The 24368-nt window shown below is 44.6% G+C and overlaps 1 protein-coding gene across 2 annotated transcripts in view; it reads right to left on the bottom strand.

Moving 5' to 3' along the window:
* The window catches only part of NUP107 (nucleoporin 107), a 28313-nt gene extending 5329 nt beyond the window's left edge, over positions 1-22984 (bottom strand). Inside the window, exons 1-22 of one of the 2 annotated variants that reach the window (XM_032950522.2) lie at positions 22649-22984; positions 21586-21657; positions 20511-20618; positions 18905-19038; positions 18205-18358; positions 17651-17754; positions 17143-17270; positions 15964-16018; positions 15789-15860; positions 13892-13980; positions 13373-13451; positions 12675-12788; positions 10815-10905; positions 10258-10343; positions 9088-9147; positions 7965-8110; positions 5029-5077; positions 4544-4613; positions 3485-3600; positions 2533-2571; positions 975-1125; positions 372-484 (exon numbers count right to left, since the gene is read on the bottom strand). In XM_032950522.2, the coding sequence (XP_032806413.2) occupies positions 372-484; positions 975-1125; positions 2533-2571; positions 3485-3600; positions 4544-4613; positions 5029-5077; positions 7965-8110; positions 9088-9147; positions 10258-10343; positions 10815-10905; positions 12675-12788; positions 13373-13451; positions 13892-13980; positions 15789-15860; positions 15964-16018; positions 17143-17270; positions 17651-17754; positions 18205-18358; positions 18905-19038; positions 20511-20618; positions 21586-21640 (2013 nt within the window). In that variant the 5' untranslated portion in view covers positions 21641-21657; positions 22649-22984. The other variant, XM_076065894.1, reaches the window with a different exon arrangement.
* Positions 22985-24368: the final 1384 nt, after the last annotated feature.

The raw sequence follows: 24368 nt of genomic DNA, 5'->3' as shown, positions 1-24368 counted from the left end.
TGCTTATTTCCAAATAAGTGTGCTTGTATCAGAAGCTGCCCTTTGCAATCCCCTCACCAGAATCTGCAAGCATCAGAAATATACTCATACAAGCCGTGTTTATATTCAGCTTTGATGGTGTACACAGCTTGACATGCAATATTACACAGTAGTGCCCAGGACAGTGCTGCCAATGCATACCTAAGACTCTTGTAAAACAAAAACGCATGAAAACGAGGTGGAAACCCTATCTATATTCACTGCCACTTGCGTGTATTCCACCGAAGACCTCTTCGAGGTCTCAAGCGTACGGGGCGTAGACCTCCCAGGACAAAGAGCACAAGTGCCAAAGTGGCAGCGTCTGTCTGCGCCTAACGCACGTGTGCGCATACCGGAGTGGTGGTCGCGTCGAGGAGCGCCGTGCAGTCGTGGTGAGCGAAGTCTCCCGAGTCGTGGCCACGCACGTTCTCCACGATCGTCTTGGTCACGGCCGCCACGTCCAGTCCTGCCCGGAGAGGGCGACAGCAGATATATATATACGCTCGGCTCAATTCCGAACGACAACAACTTTTTGTTCCATCTTTTGGAGCACATTTTTATTAAAGTTTCCCATTTTTCACAAGTTGGTTGGGATTTTGTCGAGCTGTAAGTCATGTGACAGAATCAGGGTCAACCTCTAGCCAGGGTCACCTTGGATAAGAGCAATTTATTTATAATATTTTTGTATTTCTTCTTCCTGCAATTCAATTATTTCTCACTCTGATAAAAAAAAAATGTGCGACTTTGAGCAAATGTTATCCCGGCGCTCTCAAAGCATTTCACAACCAACACGCAAGACACCGAAAGATTTTCAGAGGCTTTGGGGAAAAAAAATGCCATATGAGATACCATCTTTGAGGGCCCCTCGGATCTGAGACCAGGGGGCAAACTGCCCCCAACCTGCGCCCCTCTCTCCCCACCGCCACCCCGACTGGCGCGAGCGCGGGCATAGGTACCCGCTTTCTCGGCGAGCTGCAGGCAGTGCTGGCGCAGCGCTGTGCCGGTGATGTCCTCCAGGAAGGTGGCGTAGAGCGACACGGCGACCTCCGGCGGAAGGTGGCTCGCGTAGAACGCCACCAGCTCCGTGTGCTCCTCTCGCATCAGCAGCTGGGGGTATGTATGTATAACTTATTTTGCACCATACGTATCCAACCATGCTAATCGGAAGTGCGGGGGAAAGACTACAAACTAAGCGCAAAAAGCAGTTCTAAATAAATTAGTTTTCAATCTAGATTTAAGAGTGCATAGCTCCAGTAGCTTCCTAATATCAGAAGGAAGAGAGAGTTTCAGAAGCGAGCAATGCGGTGACCATCTTTGTTCGATGGCTAACCAAAAAGCCACCGCTGCGAGGATGACTGGAGTTCGTGTGATGATTTATGTTCCTTGATGAGATCAGCAAGGTATTGTGGTTCATTTGTGGCAAGGATTGCTTATCGGGAAGGTGCAGGCCATCCATGGTATGATTTAGTGTACCATGTGCACCGTATTAAGCCAAGTGAGCTAGAAAACCTGGCACACAGCATACAAGAGAAGAATCTGAATCTGGAACTAAAGCTGAGACAGTATGTGCTGTTCAAATGCCGTCTCAACTGTAGGTGATAAGAGGTTTAATTATCGGGTACTTACAGTGGCACTTGAAGTAACCGTTCAGATTATAGAGAAGTTTCATGTGAATGTACTTGTCAGACAAAAGTAAGCCGATGTGAGAACTTGATATCCTAAGCTATGTTTTACAGCATCCACATTTTATATTATGCATGCATTTGTAATAAGTATTTACAAACGATAATTATTACATTTGACAAAGATTGTGAAAGCTCAACAAATTATTACAAATGAACCACTGCGCAAATGTATTGCACATTTGCACCACAACATTGGCACGTAATTACACACCCCAAATGCTAAATTTGGGGCATGCACACTCTGTGGTGTCACGTCTGGATAAATTAATACATTTTCTTCACAGTATATGCAAGTCAAGCTGTGCGTGTCGCCAGAACGTCAACACACAGGACATTGTCAGGTCATGTGAGACGTAATAATTATGCTTTCATTTCTTATTTTGGTTATTTAGATTGGATACGTAAACGGGTGTGCAGACGTGAGCAGACTTGAGCAGCCATCGCACAGTATATACAAATAAATGCGCCAATTAACACAATAACACAGTCAGGCTAAGGCACCTTTACAATCCTAGGAGTTTAAATGTATTGCCCAAGGCTCATCATACTACGCTAGACTCACCATTAGGATTCAACACTGATTCATGAAACTCAGAAAAAGCAGTATTGATAGACTGGAAAAACCACCTCATTGCACAAAGATGTCTGCGTTCTAGTAACGACGACGCTAACAAACGATCGTTGTTAAGAGTCATCTTTATTCATCGAATGATGCAACACTGACAGAAGAACCAGATGGATTAAAGGGAGCTCGTAACTGTTGGGGAACTTGTCATGGGGCCTTGTATTAGTCGTTCAGTCACTAGCACACGAACCGGGAGTGGCTTACCTCGACGTATGTCTTCAGGACATCCACACACACATCCTCCTGAATAAAAAAAAAACACAGTTATTTGACTTCAATGGCATCTAACAGGAAGGTGAAAAGTAATCCATTCATTATTCCTATTACCACACTTACGACATAGGCATTAAACCATCAGTTTAAAAATGGATTAATTCCAACGGATGTATGCAATGTGATGAGCTCACACAAACTCAGCAGGTTCACAAGGCAAAGGCAAAACAATCATTATAAAAAAAATAATCATGACCCCCAAATCTTAAATAATTAACTTAATTGCGGTTAGGCCTGGGCGAGTTGTTACCTGCCTACATTCTAACAGATTAAATCCATTTTTACACAATACATTTTCAGTAATTCGATATCGTCCCAGTCAGTATCGCTGTATTAGGAATAATTTTAACTTTTCTAAGCCTCTGGCAATGTACCAGTGTCATTTTACACTTGAGAGCTTTGCAAACAGACATTCAGCCATTATTCAAGAGGTGCCCATTGGGGGGTTCTGAGATCACAGCGCCAACCACCACAACTGAGAGATCCTGGGTACAAATCCAGGCAGGCACCTGTGATTAAACGGGGTTCTCAGGTCCTAGCCTGGTCATTGATGATTGGGCAAACCCATAGCAAGAAATATGTTTCTTAACTTCGTTTTGTTACATGCCAGCTGTTGAGAATTAAAATGTAAGGTTTTTAATGAGAGGTGAGTAACATTTTCTCAACCGGGGCAGGTGCGAAATTGCTTCCGTGTGTTGTACGGACCCGAGGTCATTACAAGGGATCTCACAACTAGTTCTGCAACATCCGCTTCCAAGGACTGTTCTCCAACACGGATGGTTGCACTGCCCTGCGAGAGATCCAAATGGATTATCCGTCTCATGACGCGACGCCGATAGCACAGCCGTAACATTCGTTAATTCGCTCGCTTCCTCGTTCTCACCTTTGTGTGCAGGCCCAGCGTGCGGAAGAACAGCACGAGGTGCGACATGAAGCGCATCAAGTGGGGGGGTAGGGTGGCCGTCTGCGACAGCCACTGGGAAAATTCACCCAGCAGCCCTGATGATACACAAAGACAAAGATCCCCCATATAGTCTTAACAGACTGTTGGGGCAAGTGCTATTACCTATGAAGGCTGGCACGGCACATGAAGGGGTGGGTGGAAAGCACCACGCCCAGCCACCTTTTGTCTCCATAGTGGCAATGTTTACACTCTGTGCCAGGTATTCATTTGAGGCCGAGTCGACCTAGGGGAGGCCCAAGGCCAATTCAGATAATCGTCACTGGTGTTGGCCATGAGCAGGAATCGAAGTCAGGTCACCAGGTTCGTAGAGCAGCACACTAACCGCTACGCTACCGCTCCCGTCACACAAGCACGTCAGCTGGCGCGCGCAGGCGAGCCCTCCGAGGCAGCTGTGCCCCGCCGATAGGATGTACAGAGTCGCCGGAAGACTGTCGGCTTCGTTGTCAACATCAGTCATGGTAATTCTGCTGTATGTTTTGGTCTACGGACTATGCAGTTGATAGGTGTATAGAGTGAGCTCACTCATGGAAGTTAAGGGACACCACCAGCCTCATGTTTAACCACCTAGTTGTTTTTTATTGACCATTAATTCCGGCTCATTCATACAACTGCCATTCTGAAATGTTACGTTTGAAATATTGCAGCCTTCATGCACTCTTGCTGGGTAGAACTGTAGCACAGCAGGTACCACATTCGACCATCAACCTGTTGGCCTGCGTTAAATTCCCTGCCACAGATTGCACCGACCAGGCGAGGTGAAGTATGGTGATAAACAACACTGCTAGGGACCCCTTCATCCAGCAGTGGATTAAGAGGGCTGAAAATTATTATTACATAGTGCAATATACACCATATTCTGCAGAATATTAGAAATAAAACATATTGCATCATTATAGGTAATATTTCAGACACATATATAAGCGTTATTCAATAAAATATGTATTTAAGTAATGTAGAGTATTGTGCTAAAAGTCTTACCATCAATGTCGGACAGGATGATGTACTTCTGTATGATGTGAAACGGCTCCTTCATTTCATCCAGGACTCTCTACTCAACACATTAAACAAAGGCCACATCACATTTATTTAAATATATAAACAATTCAATCAAATAAAAACTAATTCATATGGGGATGCAGTTTTGGCACCACTACGGAAAGATATTTAACCCAGAATAATGGACGGTGTTACAACTGATGCTATTAAATGTACAATTGAATTATCAAATTAATACATCACCGTTTCTTATCTAAGAATCGACTAAAATAGCTGGGGATTTTGAAGAGCTGTGTTCACACCCGTTTGCGACGCAAGGCACTTGGGAATTCATATCTTGTGTGAAACGATTGGGGAATCATGCATGGCGAGCCACCTGGCTGAACACGCGTGTCAAACGCCGGATAAAAGAATAACCGCAGGCCGCTGACATCCCCCTTATCACACTGTGCTTGCGTCACTCTTACCGCGTTATCAGTGGCCTGAAGATCTTCAAAAATCTTTTCAGTCGTCAGGCTGTTTAACAAAGAATGGAGGTAAAAAAATGCGTTAATTGTTTACATTTAACTTCAAACTCAGGCGCAGAGGTATGACGGTTTGAGCAATCCGTTAAGATTAACTTTAATAAGCCTACTATGTTCACTCTGCCAGACCCACATTTTTGTAAATGTGTTCCTACATATTTAGACACAAAGCAAATACTGTGGTAAAAATCCAAGGTTGAATAATATATCGATTTTTTGTCAAGAACACTGCATTCCATTATTATGTAATGCTCGTCACTGGTAGGGGCTTTAATTCCCCATGATCTCAAACTGTACCTGAGCCTTTGAGTTAAAGAAAGATTTGATTTCTAGTCACCGCTGTTCAAAACATTTTTATAGGGCCGATATTTCAAAACCAAAACATGTAAAAGAATTGGACCACAATTTTAGGAGGCCCATAATATAAAATTTTAGTTTTAATATGTGTGTAGTAATGAGCTTAAGACTCGCTTTTATCCATGTCCAAAACATAACCTTGTAACCCTTAGAACATCATTAGTATTTATATCAGGTCGATCACTCACAAATAGTTAGATACATTCAAAATAAAGATGTTTTGAATCGAGTGAAAAAAACAGTTGTGATTTTTTAAAATATATACTTATAAAAAAACGGTCCTTGTTATAGACCATAATGTTATCGCACAATGACAGACTATTGTTGAAGCAATGGCCCGGCTCCATGGGTGATTAGACAAAGCCTGGCTAATGGTCAACGTAACAGCTGGCACGGCAGGTGCCACCCATAACACACCACTGCCGAGCTAAGACGACACGCTTTTAACATTCCAAGCCCCTGGCGCAGCACTTTATTGACAGTAAATTAAACGATAATTATATGTATTCTTGGTTCTTTCGGTAAAGTCGAGGTGTTGGTCCAACCGTGTTTTAGGTCTGCTTTGTGTTCACGGATGCGGTCCGAGACATGTCGTTTGATTTCTCCAATGTAACTACTACCACAGAGGCAACTTAGTTTGTAGGCGCCAGGGTACTGTATGTCCGGAATCACATCTTTTACAGACGGAACCAGATCACGGATTTTATGTAATGTGTTGAATCGGACCTGGATCTTGTGTATATTAAAGATTTTGGAGATCTTTTTTGTGATCCCCGTAATGTAGGGTAAAGTGATGGTTTTGAATGGCTCCTCAAGAGGGTCCTTCTTCATGGTTGGAATGATAGCTTTGCGGATTGTGTAGTCGGAGTAACCATTAGCCTTAAGAGCTTGGTGTACGTGCTTGAGTTCACTGGCTATGTGTTCCTGGTCGGATATGCATTGGGCTCTATGGTGCAGAGTCTTGATGAGGGAATTCTTCTGGGATGGATGGTGGTGGGAGTCCGGAACACATAGCCAGTGAACTCAAGCACGTACACCAAGCTCTTAAGGCTAATGGTTACTCCAACTACACAATTCGCAAAGTTATCACTCCAATCATGAAGAAGGACCCTCTTGAGGAGCCATTCAAAACCATCACTTTACCCTACATTGCGGGGATCACAAAAAAGATCTCCAAAATCTTGAATAAACACAAGATCCAGGTCCGATTCAACACATTACATAAAATCCGTGATCTGGTTCCGTCTGTAAAAGATGTGATTCCGGACATACAGTACCCTGGCGCCTACAAACTAAGTTGCCTCTGTGGTAGTAGTTACATTGGAGAAACCAAACGACATGTCTCGGACCGCATCCGTGAACACAAAACAGACCTAAAACACGGTAGGACCAACACCTCGGCCGTGGCAGATCACTGTTATAATTCAGTAGGCTCACATGACATTGACTCCTCCAAGACAGAGGTTCTCTGCAAGCCATCTGGCTACCATGAGAGATTCGTTCATGAGGCTATCCACATATACAAACACAGAGACAATTTCAACCGAGAAGATGGATTCTGGCTTAGCAATCATTGGGAGGATTTGATAAACCATTTCAGGTCTTAATTGATTGTTCACGCTTACGGTGGCTTTCAGACCGCATCCATTATTTTCGTCCCCCCCCTCCTCTTTTCCGAACATAGATGGACTCGTCTATCTGAATAACTGCCAAATCTCTCTCCGTGGTGCTAACACGTTAAAAATAACCGCCACTTTTTTCAAATTTTCTTGCTGTGGTTTTCACACATGATGATGATTGCTTGTGTTGCAGTCGAAACATCCTGAGAATTTTATTGTTTTATATTTTTATTTTTTGTTTCCCTTCTACGTGACTTTACCGAAAGAACCAAGAATATGAATCCCTGCAGTCACGAAAGCTTTAAATAAAAAATAATTATATGTTTACCAAGTGCGCTAAGTATTGCTACACTGCTATGTCGCTTAAATACGAGTAGTAGTGACTATAATAATCGCGTAAAGATTTGCCCCAGCAGTGGTCTGATGACGTTTCACCTTTCGGAGTTGAGAATAATACATTTTTAACTCATTTACCATCTCATTTGAATTGTTTCTTGAACAGCTTTGTTTATTCTGTTAACCTATGCACAACATTATAATTTGTACGCAATATGCATGAAAGTAAATAATAAATACACAAGCACTACTTTGCTTGCGTCATGAATGCAAATTTTTTTTAAACGATTAATCTAATAAAAATGTATTCGACATTCATAGCGAGTGATTATACAGTATGGCATTACAGACATCAGTGCATAATATCTGTTATCAGTGTATGAACACACCGAAACAAATGTACCTACTTTCTTATAATAATTATTTTACAAACTGCACCAAAAGTTTATATTTCACACCCCATGTCCCCCTTCTGTGTCAAGAACCCAGCATCTAACAACCGGCCGCAACGGGCACCAGGGATGTGCCTGACGGTCGGGGTCGGGGAAGAGGGGGCACATCGCTCACTCGAGGGTGGTGCCGTCGGCGGGCAGGTTGACCAGCTCTCTTGGGCGAGTGACGAGCGTGCGCACCTCCGTCTCCACGAGCTGGTCCACCAGCACGCGGAAGTATGCCCACACGCAGTCTTCCCACGATTCGCACACCGGCAGAATCTAGGGTCCCACGACAACACGCCCGGCGGCGTCCGCGCCCGCACGGGAACGAGACCACTCATATTACCTGTCCTGTATTAGCTCTTTCTTCTCTCTCTCCACGTGCTCTCCTACCTCTTCCCTCGCATCGGACTCTACTCGCCCCCCAAGCACCTTTATTCCTGCAGCAAGACTTTCTGTCGAAGCCCCCAATCAACTTTTTATTGCTGTGAGGTTACTCATTCTTCTCTGGTGCTTCCCGTTGTCTGAAACACCATTTCCCCAGCCATTAGTGCTGTTGACTTAACATCCTATTCCAAGTGCAAGCTCAATGCTGTTCCTTTACCCTCAGCGTGACTGCTTCTCTTTATAAAATAATAATTCCCACTGATGTATAGCATCTTGAGATGCAGTAAAATTCAAATGCTATGCTAATCTACATTTACATAAATCACATACAAATGATATGCCACTGTTACAATTAGGTTAACGGCACGAACAACATTGTACAATGTGCTAACGAGAAAAAATACAAATGGGATGGTAAACACTTCGACAGAAACAATGGACTCATGAATCGAGGCCTCCCCATGCTCTCTATCGTGGGGCTTGCTTGACCATACTTCACCATGCTCATGAGTGCAAGCTGCTGAACGGGGAAGACCAGTTCAGGTATCACTCAATACTGCTGCAAGCCGTAGCCGAGAATCAATCTCAAGCCACTGGCTTAAATCGCGTAGTGCGCCATATACGCCGCTGCCGCACCCTCTTAATTACCCGTTCACAATTTAAATCAGACCATCGTGGGGAGGGGATTCGTAACAAGACGATCGTTAAATATTGTGTGGAAGATGAGGGACCGTGCCCAGTCCCTGCCCCATACTCGTCACCATGACATTCAACTACACGATCCTCGTGTTTGAAGGATAAACTTAATTTTTGCAGATATCATCTTGTCAAAACAAGCTCAGTTTTACATTCTCAACAAATGACCGCACCTGTTTGAGGTTGCCGCTGAGAGCCGCGTAAATGGCCCGCTCGTGTCTGTTGAACTGCTCCTGTATAAGAAATTGACGTTTAGGCGGAGAGGTCACAAGCAACTAATCATCAGCTATGATCAATCTACCGCTGGATGAAGTCATCTCAAAACTGTCACCATGACTTACAGTTTGGCGATGTAACGATCCATCTAACACCTGCAGTAAAGTCAATTTTTTCACCCCATCTCTGCGATGTTTGTACTCTCATGTGTATCCCTCCCTCCTTTTGGCTTTTACTTAGTCATGAGTCTCAGGCATTGGCCATCATCACTTCTGGCGATATGCCCTGCCCTAGCCCACTAACTTTTCTTAAGTCTATATGAAGGAGTCTGACTTGCATGCGTTTTCTGATCCATGCAATCATCTTTCTGCATCTGAAGGTTTTGCATCTGATAAGCAAAAGAAAGATTATGATGCGTGATGGTTTGGATTTTGGGTAGTGCGATAAATGTCAACTTGCCCAGAAATTAAGTTTAAAGACAAGGAACAAAGATCATGCACATACAATGATTCTATAACGCTTGGAAGCATTTATTTCAGGAGATAACATTACCTTCACGAGCTGCACACGATATCACATGGCACACATGACATTAAATCGCACTGGTCGAAAAGGTTCATCCATTTAACACTGGTTTTATTGCCAAGTTTCGGGAAATTAATTTTGCCCTAATAGTAACAGCTTTATACTCACATTTAATTTATTTTAGGACCATATTTAAGTGAGTCATTGTAACACCCCACTACAAATGTACGTACTTATGAAATTTGTACTTTAATACTTTCTTTTTATTTACTTATAATTTTAATGACTTGCTTACCTTTTCTCTACTTTCCACTCCTATCGTTTTCTGTATTATTTGTTGTTGTAACTTACTCACCCGTCCCAACTGGACGTCTGTGAAAAAGAGCTTCAAAGCTCATCAGATTCCTCCAGGATTAAACAAAAGATTCTGATTCATAGAGATGGACAGCCAGACACACGGACAGCTGATGCATTAATTCACGATTTAAACATTTAAGTTGGAAAGCGTTAAAAAGCAATCTGTGAAATTCTATTATGTACGGAATCCGAGTTGATTAGATGTTTTCTGAAGGGACGAGGGCTAGCGGCACACAAAACCTTACCTCCTCGGCCATTCTCCAGCAGCACGACCGCCACACGTCCCGGTAGGGGTTCCCTTCCACAGGCTGCAGCTCCCCGTCGCTCCCCACTGAGGGTACCAACACAACGCACGCCGCGTGCATCAACACGAGTCGTGATCTATCCCGCTGCTGGATGAACGCTTCTCCACGCTGTAGCGATCCTCCATAGTCCTGTGGTGCCACAGTCCATTTTACTTCTTCGCAGTGACCGATCTCATTGCTTTGTCTCCATAACGGTCGTCTGTCGGGCGCATTCTCTCCTTCCTTGGCTGCCATTCCGTAACCAGTCTCATCCATCAGCCATGGAGTGTTGTAGTCGGGAGGGAATGTGTGCGCATGATCCATTTAGCACCATTTGAGTTCTCGCAAAGCGGTGGGCAACCCTTTAATCAATTTCCCAAGTTTTGTACAGGGTGAATCCCATGTAATAAGACACCTAAAATTCCAGTTATAATGGATCACATCTAATGCATGAATGCTTTCAACCTTAGTTGGAAAGCGTTAAAAAGAGAGGGGGGATTATTGAAGGCGCCTCTCACCGCCGTCGTAGTTGGGGTCGTGGTAGAGTTTCCACCCCTCCAGGGTGGCTGCCCGCCATGCCTGCCCGCACCGCCGGCACTGCCGCTCCGCCTGTCACCACACCAAGCAAAATCCATGACGTTGTAAGTGACCGCTAAACAAAATGCAGCGGCAACAACAACAAAACCCAACCCCCAGTGTGGGAGGCTGCACTGTTCTAGTCTCGGATGTGCGATCATGCGAGCCAAAATGACACGCACCCGTGATGCAGTGGCTATTGCTATCGAGGGGTGGCTGTTTCCGAATAGGTGGTGCGTATAATAATCTGGTGTTGTCCAGATAATGTGCTATCAAGGACACTGGCTACTAACCCTCACCGAAAACAGTAGGCACCAAATGACACTTTGATTTATCCATAACAATTTATCTTTAGGGCAACATCCAATGAAACCTGCACTTGTGACGTGATTATTTCCGATTAATGCAGATTACAAATTACTGTATTTTCACACATATAGCACGCATATGCATATAACCCGCGGACACATATACTGTGTAAAAAAAATTCAGATACCCCGCATGCATTAATATCTTTAACGTCGTTACCGCAACATAATTCCATCATATTTAATACGAAGTTTACATTTGTAATACATTCCACTATCAATTGTTAACATTAAAATCACAAAATAAAAACTGGAAACGAGTGAGCTTAAAACAGTAAATAAGTAACAAAAGTAAATATGCAATAAATAAGTAACACATAACTGGTAGATAAGTACAGTTTTAGCACTGGTAGATTGTGCACTGCGCAGACAATAGCGGCACTACAGTAACGCCGTTGCCTCGCCCGCAACCCCCCACCTCTCTCTCCCCCCAGCTATCCCGTCGCCAGTAAACAAAGTGCGCCCACTTCAAACATTGTCGTTTCATTGTACAAACAATTTGAATAATTTAAAACGTGATAACATGTGCAATTTTAGTGTGAGTGGTTTATTCAGCAGTTCTTTAGTCAAAGGTAAGTGTTGCATAGTGGATAGTCTTACCGTGAAAAAATTAAACGAGTTATGACATAATTCTAGATTTGAAGTTTTCGTGACTGCAAGGATCCATACTCTTTGGTTCTTTCGGTAAAGTCACGTAGGCGAGAAAATAAATAAATAATAAATATATAATAGAAATATATAAATCACGACGTTTCGATTGCAACACAAGCAATCATCATCAGGTGTGACAACCACAGCAAGGAATTTTTTTTTACTGAAGTGGGAGAAAGACCAGGGTTAGGGCAGTTAAATAAGTCAGAGAGGGGGGAGGGTAGAGGGGGGGTGAATGGTGCGAGGGGTGTGTAAACTGCAAGTAAAATAGAGACGCTGATAGAGAGACCAGGGTTAGGCCAGTTCCTGCAGTTTACACACCCCTCACACTATTGACCCCCTCCCCTACCCTCCCCCTCTTTGACTTATTTAACTACAACGAAAAACATTGTTACATTTGAAATAGAAGCCTAGTGAACAGAGAACATCTTATTACGTCACTTTACACATTCCGGTTGCCACAGTGGCGAGATATTAACTCCCTAGCCTTGTATACAGGAGGTTGTGGGTTCTTATCCCGACCCTCATGCCTATATATTTGGAGTTTGCATGTTCTCGTCGTAGTTGCGTGGATTTTTCTCCAGCTCCTCCAGTTTTTCGCTCCACATTTAGTATTTTGCTGCTATACATTCCCACATGATAAGCTTTTATTTGTGGCCAGGTTGCTTCTGAAAAATAGCTATATAGCTACGTGGGCCGTACCTGTAAAAATAGTTTAATAAATAGTTTAAAGAGACGATCTGCCCAAACGCATCCCTGTGCACACTGTCTGGATGCACACACCTCCTCGACCATGCCAGCGCGAATGAGGCAGAAGAGGTGCTTCAGCAGCTTGGCCTCGTCCTCCTGGTCCAGCTCCGCGAGCGGAAGCTTCTGTCGAATGGGGGCGTCTGGGTCCTATTCCGCCAGTACGCAACAAAGAACCACAGTTTCACATTTACCACATCACAGATAAGCGAATTTAAGATGCAATCGGTATATCGCACAAATGATTTATAGGTTACTTTCTAACGTTCAGTGCTTACTAAAGTAGTGATGATGCAATGATAGATTAATATTGCCGTTCATTATTTTCTGAGGAAAGCCTCACAATTTATTTCAAGGGGATCATACATGGGAATGTTTGTCCAATTTTAGTAGTGTTTGGCACACGTGGGAGGAAACCGAGTACCCAGAGAAAGGTCACATGCACAAGGGGATAACACATAAAGCTCCCTACAGATACATTTAATAATACTATCGGTGTACGGTCATCTCCTGAACACATCACAGCCCAAGCATACACCACCTGGTATTCCATCAGTCTCCCATCCAATAACTATCCAGGCTTAACCCCAATAAAATTCCAAGATATGAGATTGGTTACATTTGCAGTATCATAGAAGTATTACATCACACTCATCACAGCTGAGATTAGCATTTTACAGCCACAGCTCAGAGCTGGGACAATCGCACAACGACAGGACACAGCCTGTACTCACCAATTCAGTGACAAAAGGTCGCCGCATGCCAAGGACGCTGCACAGGTTTCCTTGTTTCAGGAGGTGCAGGGTGTTGTCCCTGCCATGCGTTAACAGAAAATTACTATTGATCAAGCAGAGCACTGACAAACTCTGCTGCTGCAATCTGTCTTCAAGCTCCACGGTAATTGGTCTAATGTCTAACTCTTCTCTCACTTTACTGTCCTCCCCGTGACCTCCTGCCTCTCCATTCTCATCTGCCTCTACTCCCCTCCTGTCTCTCATCTCACTCAACTCCCCTTCCATGAGTTATTCAAACCAAAAGGCTATCTAACAAAGCCTCCAGTAGGGAGATGCTTATTTTCCTCCGCTTCCCTTATAATCCAAATTTTCTTCCCACAGCCATCCATGCTGTTGTTTCCCTGCATCTGTTCAAATTCATAAGATCTTTCTTGAGATATGGCCACATTTGGACACTAAATACATCCACATTGTAACTTTAATTCACTTGATGGATGTTTAAAGAGGTGTTGTTCTCACCAGCACACGGAGGACGATGAGAATGGGACGGTGTCGCTGAATGCACCGATCTCCTCTTTGGCGATGTTTTCAAGCCAGTCAACCACAATCTGTGCGCAGTGCAGCTTATTAAGGTGGACATCTTCCGAAATTTACCAATGTATTATTTACTAAGTATTGAATGATCCACTGATCCACGGCGATTCGATTAGCTATCATGATTCGAGTAGCGATTTGACCCAAGAATCTATTTTTTTCGTACGATTATTCCCGTCTCGTTAATAGAATTTCTCATTTGTTCTGTAGAGCTCGAACTACTATAATGGAACAATTGGCCTACATGTAACAGTCGTAAATATCTATAAATTGTAGCTAATAGCTATCGTGCGTAATGAAACACACATCGTTAATGTGCTGATCTATTGTATTCCGTGAATCGAAGCGTCATTGCATGTCTATAATGCCCAGTTGGTCCGTGACAATTATATGCTAATGTACTTTCAAGCTAAAGAGATGAATGAGAAGATACATACCAGACACAGCGAATTGGAAAAAAATATATTCTTGAATCGAAAAATGACCATGAATGCCGGCAATTCAAAAATCGCTTGGGTTAGGGGGTGAATTATTGTGCCTAGTGGGAGGAAATGTATGTCAAAGTGAAATCGGCTGCCATGAAACCGGAATAAATGAAGATACCAAACACACCGATACGTAGCAGTTTGTCATGAATGTAGCCACTCAATCATGCGCTACAATCTCTCTGATTATATTGCAACAATGGTGCAAGACATAACTGATTACAACAAATAATAAAACATGTATTGAGAAGTTATAACTGTTTATTCATTAATGAAATACGCAAGGTTTTACTGGAGCATGCTGCTCTAGTTTTCAATCTCTCAAGAGACCGCCAAGGACATTATACTTTGCAAATTACTTCACTCCTACAACAACGATAAGATATTTCCAAATGTAAAAACACACCGCAGAGAGAAATCTAACACATGCCATGCGGTTTATTTAGAGCACATTATTTCTGCCACGTTCCCCATGACCACTGCGAACCACGCCAGCCCAGTTTATGTCGCACCTCCGATTAGCACGGTTGGCTACATACGGTATGAAAGAAGTTCAACATAAACAATGAACCGGGCTAGTGGGTGAACTCGGCCCAAATTCTCACAGTAGCCTTAGCGAGCCAGCCCAGGATCACCTGGGCTGCGTGGCTCACTTTCGCAAGGAAGCTTCTTGCTTATATTCAGGCCACCCTCAGGACTCGTCATGGCATCTGGGATCAACACAGAAACTGGACGAGTGGGAGTCAATGGCATCTCTTGGCTAGTTCACTTCAAGGCCGTGTTTATTGTAGTAAAAAAACGCAGGGAATTTTTCTCCGGGCCATTTTTTTCCCTCCACATTTAGAATCAACATGCGTTTAGAGTATTTGGCTGCTATAAATTTACAAGTGATAAGCCACTTCGTTCAGCTATCATTTGTGGCCAGGTCGCATCTGAAAAAGAGCTATATAGCTCAGTGGGCCTTACCTGGTAAACATACAAATAGTAATAGTTAAAATATTTATACATATATAAAAAAAAATATCAACATGGAATAGTATAACACAATTCAAGTAAATATGTGTGAGAATCAACTTTTAAATATCCACGCTTGCTCCCCTCCAGCTGCAGCGGTATTCGACGTAGAAGTTGCAGACTAAACATTGGAAAAGGCTGAGTCTATGGAGCCAGGTGGCTCTTGGAAGCAATCGGACAACAAACGAGCCATGCAAGGAATGGCCCTAGCATGGTTTGTGTCTGATTTTCAACGGTAGTGGAAACACAAAAATAACTTCATGGATTACGCCCAGTGATGCAGGCATCACGAATGCTGCTGCTGCGGCTGTGTGTATCTGTACCTGGCTCTGCCTGGTGGTGACATCTCTGCGGAATAAAGCCTCCATAACCTTCTTCTCGCTGGGCCCCGAAACCTGCATGGAACAAAAGCCAGACCGGGGCGACAGTTAAACCTGCACTGGGGCACCACAGGGTGGCTCGTGTTTGCTGTGCGAGCGCTGGGAGCGTTCCACTTACAAATTCATCGATGGGCATCACTTCATCCTCTTCAAGGGCTGTCTGCACGCGATCTCTGCAGTTTGAGTTGAACACAGGTATATGTATAAATACAAGCAGGTGATGAACATGCAACAAGTAAAATTACGCCTTATGCTCACGATATGCACATTGAATCGTGTGGGAAGGAATAGATTATTTCCGGTTTGTGAAAGTGTATGCAACAAGATGGGCATATTTTGCAGATTGAGATGGAACTCGACCGGCAATACAGACCAGACAGAACAAATGAGAGAGAGTACAAGCAAGAAGACATGAGATAAACTACATACAGTAACACGGCAGCAGTGCCATGCAAGCTGGCAGCAGCAGCTATCTACTCGATACTTATTTCCCCTCTGCCATCCCTTACCTCCCCCTATATATATCTCCTCCTTCTTCCTGTCCTCTACCACTATTATTTGTTTTATTCCCCGACCACGTCTTCAGCCTGCTCCTGCGCCCAATGGGCATCCTCTCGGCAGCCTGGCTGCCAGCGGTTCCTCGCTGGGCCGCTCTATCGCCCGTTCCGCGCCGCTTCCTCGCCGCCCCTTACAATCGGCGCTGCTCCCCCTCCCGCGTCTCCCTGCCTACCCCCGCGCCCACCGGGCGTCCTCTTGGTGGCCCGGCTGCCAACGGGCAGCGCCGTGCACCTTCCGCGCCATCCCGCGTGACCGGTGGGCCGCTCTGTCACCCGATTCGGACGGCTCCTTTTTCGGGCCACGTGGTCGTCGAGGCATCGGAAGCCCTAGGACATCGGGGCTTTGTGCGGTCCCAAGGATGGGAGGTCAAGCTCCTGCCGGGGGAGTCTTCACCGTATCAGCATGCCGGGCACAGAGGGAAGCTTCACGTCTGTGGCAAGCGAGCCGGGCCGAGGCTGCGCATTCTTCCTCGTCGCGGGCACGGACATTGCGGATGTCTTCGGCGGTGCGGGGGACTCGATCGCGGTGGCCCACTTCTACCTCCTGGCTCCAGCCCCTCGCCTTCCCAATGCAATGTTGCCCGATTACCTTTCAGCCCTCTAACTTTCTGTCGCCACCCCCCATGCTATGTACAATTGTATAATTGCTATAAAGCGCCTTGGAAAACATCAACATCAATGCTGTGCGTTATGCACTGACAGCAGGTAGGTATAGGCAGGCTGTGCGCCGCTGTACTGACTTGTAAAGCGATGCAAGCAGTCTCCACGTAACCATCTCCTGCTTGAGCAGCCATAGGATGCTGGTGGTCTTTGAGAGCTTATGATGGGCCGGCCCAGTGCGGGATGCGATCTTCTTCAGAAACGACACCTGCCAAAACAAAGTAATCCTCCGTATTGCATCGAATACTAGTGCATATTCCTAAAAAGTTGCTGCTGCATTGTATTGTTTAGTGGTCATGTAAAGGTCTGCACAGTTAAGTCCTGGTGACATGATATTCCATTATATCAAAAGCTGATGTCCATCCAGTGCTGGATAAGAGTGTTACCATGTCTGTGCCGGTTGATGCGGTTATCCGAGTATATTTAACCATAGGGTGATGCACTGCTAGCTGATGAGTTCCAAAACAAACATTTCTTTGTCTCATGGTATTGATGCCAATCGTACAATTGAACTTACAATTCTGGAAATTTAATCTGTAAATACATACTTCTCATTGATTTCATATTTAAACCGAGCCCACATTGTACCTGGTTGTTGCAGATAGTTTCGTAGTCTTCCACCAGGAGAAAGACCTCACTGGACGAGCGCTTGATTAAGGAGTCCAGAAAATCGGAAAACATGACCATCGTAGCTGAATAAATAAAAACAACAATTCCTTATTAGATCATCAGGTATATATATTTTTTTCACACACTCAACACGTTTTTGCCTGTGTTTTCATCAGTTGATGAGTACAATCTCCAAAAGGTCTATAATGCAAAAGACGAGCGAATGACAGCGCTCATGACAGTACAGCAGAAAACACATTTTTTTAATTAAGCAAGAATATAAGCGCTTTGGAAAAGTCAACAGGAGGGAGTTTGAATGCCACACAGTACAAGCAAAGGATAAATGCTCCATCCTAGAACGATAGTTGAACACATTCAATCTGGCAGAATGAGTCGGTGACATTGGCAGAGGCGTAAGGACGCGAGGTACATTGAAAATAATGACTGCGGTTGTAGCATTTAATAGTGATAAGGGACTGAATGATGATGTTCGATTGTGAAGCATACGTGTCTGTGCATCAGCCAAGTCTCACCTGCCACCCCTGGGTCATCTTCTTGCAACATGGCAGCGCCAACTGTGAGGTCCTCAGTGCAGCCGCCCGGGGACAGCACGTCTGTGAGGAAGGTCGTTCGCCAGGGGATCGTCCGTACAGACGTCATTGACTCACTGTCATTGAGCAGGGACGCCTGATGTGGAACACGCAGTGAAAGAATATAACAGTTCTTATCGAGCTCACCAACTACACATGTAAAGGTCCGTCATATTATTTTTAGAGCCCTTTATCATGTGCTTGATGAAAGCCTCCCCATGCCATGTTGGTCATCGGGATTGTTTTGACTATACTTCACCACGTTGATCAGCGTGGGTTGAAGGTGAGTGGGGTGGGAGTCGAACTCAAGTTGCTGGGTTCATGGCGTAGTACACCAACGACTACACGACGTTGATTATTGATTGGTTAAATTGATGCTTACACTCATGACGCATGTATTGAATTGTGCGCGTGCAAATTTATTTTTAACAATGCGACATTTAACAGAGCGAGTAAAATAATACAAGGCAGATAAAAACCCAACTACAAACGAGCTCAATCGTGACCGCGGAAATCACAGTTCACCAAATCCATGGGGAAAGATGAATTGCATGCTTATTACTGACACTGTGGCGTAATACATACTCTTAAAAAGCATGCACACTAATCTAGGGAAATGTTTTGTTAGGTTCTACAGGCTTACCCTCATCAGGCTGGTATTCCTGGCAAGTGGTGTGCGGCTTTGCCTTCTTGGAGGTGTGCTCCATGAGGTGTTGACCGGACTCAGCATTTTGGAAATGTCAAACGGCGGAGCGCTGCCATGCCCATGCAGTGTCACTGCAGGCAAAAGTAGGTTTTACACATCAAGTAACATCATCCTGCTATCATTCATTCCGCAGATGTCTGTCATTCAATCTATACTCGATAACCAAAAGTAGTATGAGGATGAGCATATATTATGAAAGCCTGGCATTCCGTTTGTCAGTCAACTAAATTATAAGAGCTTTTCAGAAGGCCTGAATCAAAAAGTTATAGAATGTGACCCCCCCCCCCAGATGTGAGAGTATGTTGTATATAGACCTTTTTCCATTTTTGTTTTGATATTAATAATGATTTTGCCAATATATATTTATTAATCACTCGCGGGGTCGCTGGGAGCACAAACAAACGAAACCCCCCCCCTCTTTCGAGCAGCTGCCTTGTCACCCTCGCAGGGACAATGACACCCTCCCCTCCCACCAACAGAAAGGGCCAGCCAGAGATAAAAAGAGACTCCCGGCCGTCTTTGTCTTCCCGCAGCACGGGAGAGAAAAGAATGTAACACCAGAGCGAGGGAAATTACTCTTTATTGCAGGGGCCATCTGTGCAGGCCTTGATGAAACTCATTACCTCAATAAATGACACACACACACGGACACACGACAACCATCCCCCACAACACAGAGCGAGATCAAAGGGATTCCGGTCCTTCGTGAGGGAGCAGGCGGAGTAAGCATCTGTTTTTTGTTTCCTCTCGCAAGAGACGCGCAGAGGGGAGATTTTCCGTATATAACAACAACACAGCTCAACAATTGACGCGGACAAGGAACAGCTCGGCGAGCGACCGAAGAGGGCGGCGAACAGCAGGCTCCAGAGGTGGGCCCCGCTATCAACAGAGGATGGCGAGGCTTGCAGAGTAGCAATGTGTCACCGAGTGCTGAAAGACGAAGTATCGCTAAAAGACTTTTATTCTACATCGAGTGCCAGCTCCCAGACTGAAAGGCAGGCACCTCCTGATGCGAGTACAATTTCGATTTCTAAATCTTCTAAATGTGATTATAATATAGACAATGTACAAACAGGGGAAACTTGTAGATCGAGGCTATTTGAAGAGTTTCCAGCCTTATGAATACATTATAATCCAGGCTGGAAATTTAGATTAATTTTATTTTATTGTGGAAGAGCGTATGAATATGAAATGGCCAGGAAAATGGAATTCCAGACAGTGGGAGCAACAGCAGGGATCACACAGCAGCCCATCAAGCATAGGTTGACAAACAAGTTTAACAGAAGGCTGCAAGAAGAGCAGGGGATACAATTAGGAGTTGAGTGAAATAAATAGAAAAGTAGGCAGAGTAGAATCCACAGAAGATATTTAAGAATGTGGGGGGAGATCTTGTAGTTGGCGTGGGATGAACAAGTTAAAAGAGCTATCTTTATTAATTTGACAAATTATGTTTAAACAACATGAAGAACCACAAAGAGCACAACAAAGGTAAAATGTGAACTAAATATGACACGTGTATTGTGCAATTGTTTCTGCGGTTTACCAGATGGGCTGCAGAAAGACTCCGGCGTGTTGATGGACCTGTGCCGACTGCTGTCCTTCAGGATGGGGCTGTCTATTTCCCCAATAGTATCGTCCAGCAATGACAGCACTGTCGGTGAAAAAATTAATTTCCATCACCGTTACTGCAATAGGAATGTAACAAATCATACCCCCCAACTAACATGCTGGTTAAATTGTCACAATTTGGTTATCGTGATTAACTTAACAATTAAAATTATTTCGTCTCATTTTTACCATCTTGTAAATATTGTTTCTCATTCTGTATTATGTCTACATAATAGCCTTCTTAACCCAAATGAAATATTAGCGTATTGGTGTACTTTGCATAATGAATAACATAATTGTACATATTCTTAGCTCTTTCGGTAAAGTCACGTTGAAGGGAAACAATAAAATATATATAAAACAATAAGACAATTTTATTATAAGACAATTTTATTGTTTTATATATATTTTATTATTTTATTGTTTCCCTTCAACGTGACTTTACCGAAAGAGCTAAGAATATGAATTACTGCAGTCACGAAAGCTTTAAATCAAAATAATTGTACATGTCCAGTCCTGCATGTATCGTCGTGTCAAATATGTATAATTCAACAGCATTTGTAAGTAATTTAGTGGCAACTGAGGTAGAAAATCCATTGCAAGGGAGTCAGGAGAACAAAAGCATAGTTGACTGGTCATCAGACTTGTGTCAGTTATAACTGCAATTGCAACACCATTACATATTAGCTGAAATTACCATGCATACTAAGCTGTGATTGCAACTAATCATGAAAAACACTGTAATCGAACCCTAGGTCTGCTTGACATGCCCATGAAAATCCCCGTGACGACATTCGCAAGGGTTATGCCACGGTGTTCAGGCGTCATTGTCCAAATTTGTAAATTCGCGTGCAAGTATCTCAACTGCAATATAAATAGCGATAATTGCACCCCACGTGTGAACATTTGAAAAAATTGCACTCCTGAAACCGTCATTTGGCTCGGCGAGGCTTTGTGGTGAACAAGTGCAAACATAACCACAACTTAAGAGTAGCACCGAGTTGTTTTACCAGTGTTCCTCTTGCCACCTTTCCTCTTGATGCTGCCTGCGAGAGATTGCTCCATTCTGCACTGCCAGTGATCTGTTTAACAACAACAAGTTATTGGTAGGAGGCGGATTTAAACTAAAAGTCGTAAATAACAATAAATAACTTTATAAACTTTTACTAAACGTCGTTTGTTAGCCAAGTGAACTTGCTCAGCAGACAGAGGGGTGCAGAACAATCAATTGTGCTGAACAGTACAACTTCTATGTGTCCACGTGTATGATCCCCGCCTTCTGAAACTCATACTGAGCAGCGTGCTGACCGTATTGGCAAACAACACCCATCACCAACACGATGTGGGGGCGCCTCCTTCCAGCAATGGATGTGCAAGGCCTGTACATTTATATCATTACATGTTTACCGTGTCGAGAGTACAGTACTCTAACTTATTTCCCTCAAATGTCAGTCGCTTCAAAGTACTGCATTGTAATACTGTAACGTATACTATTACCAACGATCAGTCACACTATTCATCCTCCTCTCTTGACCAAACTGAATGCCCATTGCCCAAGACACTGCTTCTTTCTATCACGTCCGTTACAAATTTGTCAATCCGTCGCTGGATCAGGAAGCTCCCGACGCAATTGTGGGTCGGAGGGTGTCTATTTAACCGTACTTCACCATCTAATGACTCTCAATGGGGTCTCGTCTGGTTAAAAGAACGTAATTTACACGAGACTATAACTTTTAAAAGGGCCGTCCCGCACCTCCGATTAACGCGGTTGGCTGCGTACGGCGCGAAAGAAGTCCAACTATACTATATAGACACACACACAAATAAAGAACGTCAAACACAAGCCATAATGAATCTCAGCGGCGTCTCACTTGGTTAAATAACAGGTGCCAATCGAAAGACTTGCATCCCGATCGAATCGCAATCTGGCGCAAAGGACGCCAAACACTGCCATTCACCTCAACACCTTGGTCGCCTGGTCGCTGGCACGTGAATCAAAAAAGCCATTCAAACGACATTTCGCCCGGTTTAAATGAAAGACGACGATAAGCAAGAGAATGTATGTTCCCTCACCCTGGTTTTACATGCGTTGTAAAACTCGGGCCTTCAGTTAGAGGCCTGCCGTGCCTGAATGCGGCCAGCCAGGACCCCGTCAGCTTGCGCGCCAGCCAGCGCGCGCGCGTCACCGGCGACCTCCAACCCCAGTAGCGGTCTTCGCGCGCGTAGACCAACCACAATCGAAAACCACACAACAGAGGAGAACAACAATTCGATGAATCGCGACACAAACGGGTTCTACAGTTCCGAGGTGCGCACGGCCAAAGAAACGCGCCGCGTTTTGAGCCGTCGGTCTCTTCCCGCTCAGAGGCCGGGCGGTAGGAGGTGGGGTGGGGGGTGGAGGCTGAGGGGGATGGGGGCGGCGAGACCCGAGCAGTCGATGCGCCGAGCGAGTCGACTCCTGGACGTGGTCAGCACGCGCTCGGCGATCGATTGCTTTTGCCTTTGCACTGCACTGTGCACCGATGATGTCGCGGTGCATGAATAAGGGCCGTTGCCCGAAACGGACTTTAAATCTGTGTTTGTTTTTGGTATGTTGCTGTACGTTACCCGTATTTCAGTTTCATTTATTTTGGTATAGCCCTGTGAGCCATTCGGCGCTTGAATCGGGTGCAACCGCAACAAACCAAAATAATGAACAAGAAAACATCTTAAAGTGACCATGTGACTGTGCAAACAGAAAATCCATGAAAAAAACAGCAAAATATTCCTAAAAAAGCACCGTACACCAACGCTGTGTGAAAAAAAATCCCAGTGGGATACAAAGTCAAACAACAACAACCACAAGACAACTTAGATTAAGGCCATCAGTCTAACTCCGTACTACAACAAACAATTACGGCCAAACCAAAAAAAAGTTTTCGAGTGGGCGGAGCGGTAGTGTAGCGGCGACCGGTAACGAATTATCTGAACCGGTCCTGGGCCTCCCCCACTAGGTCGACTCAGCCTAAAAATGAGCACCCGGTGCGGTGTGTAGCAAACATCACCACTGGGGAGACAAAGGCGGCCGGGCGTGGTGCTGGCCACCCACCCCCTCGTGTGCCGTGCCGGCCTTCATAGGTGCTGCTCGCTAACGGCACTTGCCCCTACAGTCTGTTAAGGCTATACGGGGGGATCTTTGAAAATTGAGTGGACTTCTTTCGCACCGTACGTAGCCAACCGTGCTGATACGTACTGGGGAAGGACAACTAAACGAAAAAAGGCAATGTTAAACAAAACGACTTTGTTAAGTTTAATATGTTTATGCACAGATGTCGCCGGTTCGAGTCTATTTCCCGGCACGGCAATTGAATAAATGGGGAAACGTTAAATCTCTCCGCCTCTGTCAACGCAAGCAGCATAGATGGGTCCATCAGTGGACCGCAGGTCGCGTGTGGTGGGGTAAAGTGTGGGTTACAACCCCCTCTTGCAAGGTGTCTGGCCAGAGTGGAAGAGTAGGCCAAATATCGTCTTGAGGGGCTCTCTAAAACTCCTTGTGGAGGCCTTTTCACCAGCAGTGGCGTGAGCAGACACTTGCAGGGCTGCTTGTATAATTTATTACAGTATAGGTATTTGAGTTTATTCATGTAATCATCCACGATCTATATTCCCTGCTGGATATAGGCATCGCGTATCTCACGCTGTCATGTAATGCGCAGCAATTGATATAGCTCCTTGTACACGAGATTCATTCATCACTCCATGCCCTCCGCGGACGTTCTTTCTCATTCAGCTGTCGTTGGACTCGGCCATCGGC

Source organism: Petromyzon marinus, chromosome 9 (genome assembly GCF_048934315.1).
Source record: "Petromyzon marinus isolate PM22_M1 ecotype Great Lakes invasive population chromosome 9, UKy_Petmar_22M1.pri1.0, whole genome shotgun sequence".
NCBI lineage: Eukaryota > Metazoa > Chordata > Hyperoartia > Petromyzontiformes > Petromyzontidae > Petromyzon > Petromyzon marinus.
This window is presented reverse-complemented; position numbering and strand designations above follow the sequence as displayed.